Source organism: Ipomoea triloba, chromosome 6, assembly GCF_003576645.1.
Source record: "Ipomoea triloba cultivar NCNSP0323 chromosome 6, ASM357664v1".
NCBI classification, from domain to species: Eukaryota; Viridiplantae; Streptophyta; class Magnoliopsida; order Solanales; family Convolvulaceae; genus Ipomoea; species Ipomoea triloba.
This window is the reverse complement of record NC_044921.1, coordinates 11901869-11908394: the sequence shown is the minus strand read 5'-3', so window position 1 is coordinate 11908394 and position 6526 is coordinate 11901869. Positions and strand designations below refer to the sequence as shown.

General features: G+C 30.9%; 1 protein-coding gene across 2 annotated transcripts; it reads right to left on the bottom strand.

Annotated features, from left to right (window-relative positions):
- Nucleotides 1-625: 625 nt before the first annotated feature.
- On the bottom strand, nucleotides 626-3753 carry LOC116023264 (transcription factor SRM1-like). Of its 2 annotated transcripts, none has more exons than XM_031264254.1 (3): nucleotides 3329-3753; nucleotides 2262-2479; nucleotides 626-1113 (listed from the first exon to the last, which is right to left on the bottom strand). In XM_031264254.1, the coding sequence occupies exons 1-3, from the start codon at nucleotides 3687-3689 to the stop codon at nucleotides 799-801; spliced, it is 894 nt and encodes a 297-aa protein (XP_031120114.1). In that variant the 5' UTR covers nucleotides 3690-3753; the 3' UTR covers nucleotides 626-798. The 2 variants fall into 2 exon arrangements, with proteins under 2 accessions (XP_031120114.1, XP_031120115.1); XM_031264255.1 differs by having other exon boundaries at nucleotides 3325-3467.
- Between the last annotated feature and the right edge of the window lie 2773 nt (nucleotides 3754-6526).

The following is a 6526-nucleotide window of genomic DNA, read 5'->3' as shown; positions in this document are numbered from 1 at the left end:
ATAACTCGGACAAGACGAGAAGAACGAAGTACCGAAGCAATGACAAAGCAAGCTACTAAAACTATATTATTTTGTATAATGTACCTTCAATACACAAATAATATATTTTTAATATATTAAAAATGTACTTTTTTTATGATACATACAACACTGTGCGTACCATGGTCCATATAATAATTTGCCTTCCATGTCTTGTTGTGGCAGCATGAATTGGGGTCTTGTGGACTTAGATAGAAGCCCACCAACCAATTATGTACCTATCATAAGCTGTTATTACCTTTCTAGAAAAAATATGACTAACTCTAAAGACTCTCCGACAATCGTTGGTCTACCTTTTTCAAAGGCGACCATTTCTGGTCGCCTTCTATGAAAAAGGTGACCATTTCTAGTTGCCTTCTCATGAGGAAGGCGACTAGCATGGTCACTTTCTTCGATCTGGAGAAGGCGACCACAACAATCGCCTTCCTCTTTAGGTGACCAATCCCATCAACCGGCAAAGATTTGATCGCAAGAACGACGAAGACTTTAGGACGGTCAATTACATAATTAATTTTACCGATTACCAATAAATTGGACTTATTTGATCGATTTTAATGAGTTGGATAATTTAATTACACCTTTAAAATTTTAACTAGGGATGTAATATAATTGCTTTATCATGTAAAGTTCAATAATCTATTTTACCATTCCCTTAGAAAATAAAAGATGAAACTAGCTATCAACTAGGATAAACATATATAGGGACCAAATTAAAGAATGTTTTATTATTCATTTGGATTTTCATATTAAATTAAAGCCTCACACAACTGCAATAGTTCCTCCAACATGACAGGCAGAAGCTGGTGATTTATTTTGATTCCGGGGCGGTGTAATGGCAAGAGTAAGCTCGAGATCCGCCGCCGGCAATGGCGATGAAGTGTAAACTCCATTATTGATATTTTGGGTGGTTGGAGTTATTGAAGGGGGAGTTGTAATAAGTTGGGATTGATCAACTGGTGATGATATGACTGCAGGCATTGAACACTCACTAGACTTTGAACACCTCAAATTTATGATGGAGGATTTTGACTTCTTCAAATTCCCATTACAAATTGTAGATTCATCTGTGGCTACCTGCAGAAGGAGGAAATGGAATTTCAAATATAAATAAATAAATAAAATGGATAAAAAGTCAATTATTTTGTTAGCCTATTTGTATGTTACGTGGTCTGTATTTACTAGCTAGGAGAATTTTTACTATTCATACAATATTATTAGGGTGTATTTGGAAATCTGAAAAAATAACTTTTGAAAAATATATATTTTTCAGAAAATGAATCATTTTTTAGAAAATATTTTTCTTTCTCATGTTTGGTTGCATTTCAGTTGAGAACCAGATTTTTGGTTCCGACAGAAACCAACGAAAAAGATGGAGAATAGGAAAAAAAGTTACTTTGGATTTTTCTGAAAAATGACTTCCTCACAAAAAAAAAAAAGGAAGTTATTTTCCATAAAATGAACTTATTTTCTCTTTGGCTAGAAATCAACTTTGTGAATCATCATTTTTTCCCTTGCCAAACACTATAAATCCAAAAATTGTGTTTTCAAACGTAACTTTAATTTAAAAGTTAGAAAAGAGATTAGGTACTAGGTAGGATTAGGTTATTAATTCAGCCTAGGTGGACCAAAAAATCCACTGAGTAATACTATAAGTCTACAACTACTTAGACTTTAATCTTGCTTGATTATTTAACTGTTTGTGATTGGTTAGTTAACTGTCTTATAAAAAATTTCAAATTTAATAATTAATCAATCATAACATGTCAATTTAGACAAACATTTTACACTTATATTTAGTAATTAATCAATCACAACGTGTTGTATTAGGCAAAATTTTTGTTATTAGGAGGAATATAATTCTATCCTTTTTCTTTTATCCTATTTTAAATCTATATTTCCCTTATTTTTGATTTATTGAATTTCAGACGGTTTTAAGAGTCACAAGAGAAACTCGCAATCACTATCTGATGAGCGTGTGCATTGGATAAACCTCATCTTTTGATTCTAGTTGGCAAGGGATTACAACGAGATAAACCAACATCCTAGATTGTTTATAGCTGATTACCTCAAATCAAGAAGGCTGGAATAATTCAAACTTGTGACCGTGTGGTTGCAAGTTTGTATCCAATCCTTAACTGCTTTGGCTGGGATCTAACCCTTATTAGAGTAAATTTTTGAAATAATAGAAAGGGGGTCGGAGTTAGGGGAATAAACTAAGTTACCGGATTTTGTGGCGGCAGCACAACGTCAAAGAGGGCAGGTCGTGTGTTCTTGGTACGTAAGTTGTTTAAGCGAAGAAAATATTTCTGAGCATGACTGGCAACCTGCGCAGGTGTTCTTGTGGTCACAAACTGTTTAGAAATGCCTTTCCAATCCCCTTTCCCAAGCTTCTCCAAACCAACTACAAACACCCTATGCTCCTCCTCACTCCATGCTAATCCTATATATACACACAGTTTTGCTAATTCATACCATGAGTATATAACGTTGTTACCATCGATCAATTCATGGATAATCATATGTTGTATATATATAAATATGCATGCATATATATAACATGATTAACAAAATTAACAATATGTATCCGTTAGGATCAAGTGTTCTAATACTACTGGTTAGAATCACGCGCTTACCACTTATGCTAAAAGCCATAGCTAGTAGCGAATTGAAGAAGCAACTTTATTTCCTTATATATTAATCATCATCATATTTTTGAAAATCAAGGTGCTTAACTTGCCCTTTACCAACATTTGCCCAACAATCCCCTAGTCTCATATTGTTGAACTTGGTCGTTAACGACCTCCGCCCAACATATCCAAAAAAAAAAAAAGAAAAAAAAAAAGAAATAGACCACCATCATATTTTCAAAAGTCACTTGGCCCTTTACCAAGATTCGCCCAACAAACCCCTAGTCACGTGGTGTTGAACTTGGCCTTTTAACGACCTTCGCCTAACATATCCAAAAAAAAAAAAAAAAACAAAGAAAACATACATAGAATTAAGCACTTACAATTTATGCTAAAAGCTATAGCTAGTAGGAAAGGAACAATTTTATTTTCTTATAAACCACCATCATATTTTCAAGAGTTAAGATGTTGGACTTGACTCTTTTACCAAACTTTGTCCAACAATTTCTTAGTCACATGGTGCTAAACTTGGCCCTTAACGGCCTCCGTCCAACGCATCCCAAAAAAACAAGAATCATACAAGAAGTGGCCGGAAAATAATACCATATTATCCACACAAGTTTAAGATCGATCGATCGACAAAATCAAAGAGTCTCACCTACCCTTTTTGTTGTGATGGTTCCTTGTGGTGAGGCCATCGGAGAGATAGCCACTGTGGCCGGTGCCTCCTCGATTGGCGGGCAAGGAGTTGGTGATTGTAGGGGAGCTTAGGCACTCGAAACTAAAGCTCTTTCTAATGGCAGCAAGAGAGGCCGGTGGCAGTGGAGATGAAGAAGACGAAAGAATATTTGTTGGCGAAGAAGAAGATTGTGATATTCCAAGTTTGACCCCAAAGAGCTTAATAGAGATAGTATGGCTACAACTTGTTGAACTTTTGCTTTCATGATGATGATTGATGCTACTATTGTTGCAAGTCCTTGAGTTGTGGCCTGCCCTTCCACAATTTGAACATTTTCTCACCATTCTAGCTAGCTGTCAACCCAAATAATCCAACTTCATTTTAATCAAACAAAAACTTGGTACTATATCAGCAATAGAGAGAGAGAGAGTAATATATATAATAGAATCTTTTTGCAATTGTGTTTATATATATAGGAGTTGTATGTGGTAATAATTAAGTCTAACCATGAAGAAAGGAAAAGAGAGATCAAGTTCAAATCTCATGTTGACTATTCTTTTCTTGGATATTTTCCAATAAATGTTTTGTTAGTTAAGACTTAAGTGAGATATCATTTTCTTTCCCTTTCTAATTGAGTTTATTTTAATCAATAAATTCAGATTGAATTGGCCGGTTAGAGTGAGTTATTTAATCTTATCATAATCAGTTCCATTTTCTTGCCATAAGGTTGAATCCTCAGGGCCAAATGCCAATGCGTATAAGTGATCTATCCGCTTTGGACATAATCAATACTGTCTATGAATTTGTGAACTAAGCTCGTGCGAACATGAGTTCTATTTTTTTCTAAGAATTATATATGAGTTAAATTTTTAATATTGATAGATAGAAATTGTAAAGTACTACATAACATCATTTCAATTAAAATATTATTATTTATTATTTGTTTAAAAATGTTATGGGTTATGAATATAATGGGGTGTTTAGCAAATAGCTATTAGCGGATTGAGTTAGCGGATTTGATTAGATGATAACATTAGCTGGTTGTAGAAAGATGTTTTATAAATTAGTTGTTAATTGATAGTCAATCACATGTAAAATTACCTCTAAGGGTATAATTTATTTTCTCAAAAAACTTATCGAAAAAGTTTTTTGAATTTTAGCGTTTTAGAGCAATAAGCTGTTACAAAAACTGATTAACCAAACACTCATATTAATTGTTTAATTTAGTCAAACAACTAAATATGATCAATCAAATTAAAATTCACTGGTAAGCTAATTATTTTACCAAACAGAGGCAATCAGCCAATACCGCAATGGAGTATTTATTGTTAGTAAATATGTTACATAAAAAACGGGAGAATTTTGTCAATAATTAAGGAGCAATATGCATGAGGCTTTATGTGATGTTTGACATCTATTATTCTAAATTATCTGGGACGGCTTGAAGCGGCTGATGGAGACTTACTATATATGGTGGTCCGTGTTTGTGACTAATACCATTTGCTCCTGCTACTTTATATTTTATTTAATAAAATGCACATCATTTTTCTCTATTTAATTAAAAATATAAAAAATATCACATCATGATATTAGTAAAAATATCAGTAGTAATAATAATAAATTATAAGTATTATTTATCAACATTAAGTTTGAGTTTGAATTCTTTGTTTCTTCAATTTTCATCCATGTATACAAAATATATGTTTAAAACACTGTGTGTATAACATGGTCAATAGTATTAAAAAAACAATATATATATATATATATATATATATATATATATATATATATATCAAAATGTGACAATATCTTATTGGTGCATTTCTTTCCTTTGTGTTTCCTAACACTGTTGGTATTTTTTTGCATAATTAATGGTGCGACTGCACGTTAAGAACCAAATAAAAATCTTTTCCGACCAAACACAAATATTTATTTTTTAAAAAAATTTGAAAATATCATTATAAGTGATGAAGGCTTAAAAGTTAAATTAATTCTTACTTAACTGAAAATCTACAAAAACTTGCATTACTAGGTTAATTAAATATATTAGGAAAAGTGTTAAATAGACCACTAAACTTGTCATTTTTGTGTAATTATCATTGAACTTAATTAAAACATGTGCAATTAAATCATTAAACAAGTAAAATATGTGCAATTGGTACATCTTTCTAATTTTTTTTGGTAACATCAGATCATATAATTAATTACATGGTATGTACTACTTAAAAATCGTCATTTCCTCTGTCATGCTAGTTGGGATGAAAGATCGAAATATTATTTTCAACTTAAATTGTATTAAAAGAAATCATAAAAATATCTCAGTTGCACACATTTTGTTTGTTTAATGTTTCGATTGTACACTTTTTAAGTTTAATGATCAAATTGCATAAAAACAATAAGTGCAGTGACTTATTTTACACTTATTCTATTATTATATTAAGTTAATGAAGTTTTCTGACATAGTGAGCAAAACATATATTTATAGGAGAATTGGAAGCACACATATATCCTCTAGCGTGGAAATTAACAAGGCTCATATTAATGGTCAACGTTTGAAACTTTCAATGATAATATGTATAAGAATCTTAAACTAATCAAATTGACGTTTGTCTATTCCATTCCTCGTCATTGGACTATTATATACCTTTAATTTAGTGGTAAGTTGAACACAATTGTATAACCACGTACTTGAAATAGAATTTAGTTGGATATTGTCATTGGTTTTTAGTGTATAGATGTTTCTGTGTATATGGTGTATCTACCTGCTGATTATATCAAAATAACTTTTCTTCTTTTTGATTTTGGAAACGATTAATTAAGTATATAATACAATTCAATTATACTATCCATGAATCGATGAAAGAAACTCAACTACTTTATGTAGGGACGGAGTCATAAATTTCTTCCCGTAGGGACGAAATTAAAACAAAAGAGATAGTTAGCACTTAAGAAATATAAGCATAAATATTGTTGAATATATAGGAAAAAAATAAAACACATCAAAACTTTATAAAAATATTCATAACAAAATATGAAATAAAATTAATTTGATAAAATAATTCAAATAGAAAACAAATTATAAAATACACATCTCATTATTAATATTAAAAAATTATATATATATATATATATATATATATATATATATATATATATATATATATATATATATATATATAAA

Excerpts from the sequence above, each read along its gene's own strand:
- LOC116023264 (XM_031264254.1), bottom strand. The coding sequence starts at position 3,689 with ATGGTGAGAAAATGTTCAAATTGTGGAAGGGCAGGCCACAACTCAAGG. Across the intron at positions 2,480-3,328 it reads GAACCATCACAACAAAAAGG|GATTAGCATGGAGTGAGGAG; the intron begins GTAGGTGAGACT and ends GTGTATATATAG. Across the intron at positions 1,114-2,261 it reads TGCTGCCGCCACAAAATCCG|GTAGCCACAGATGAATCTAC; the intron begins GTAACTTAGTTT and ends CTCCTTCTGCAG.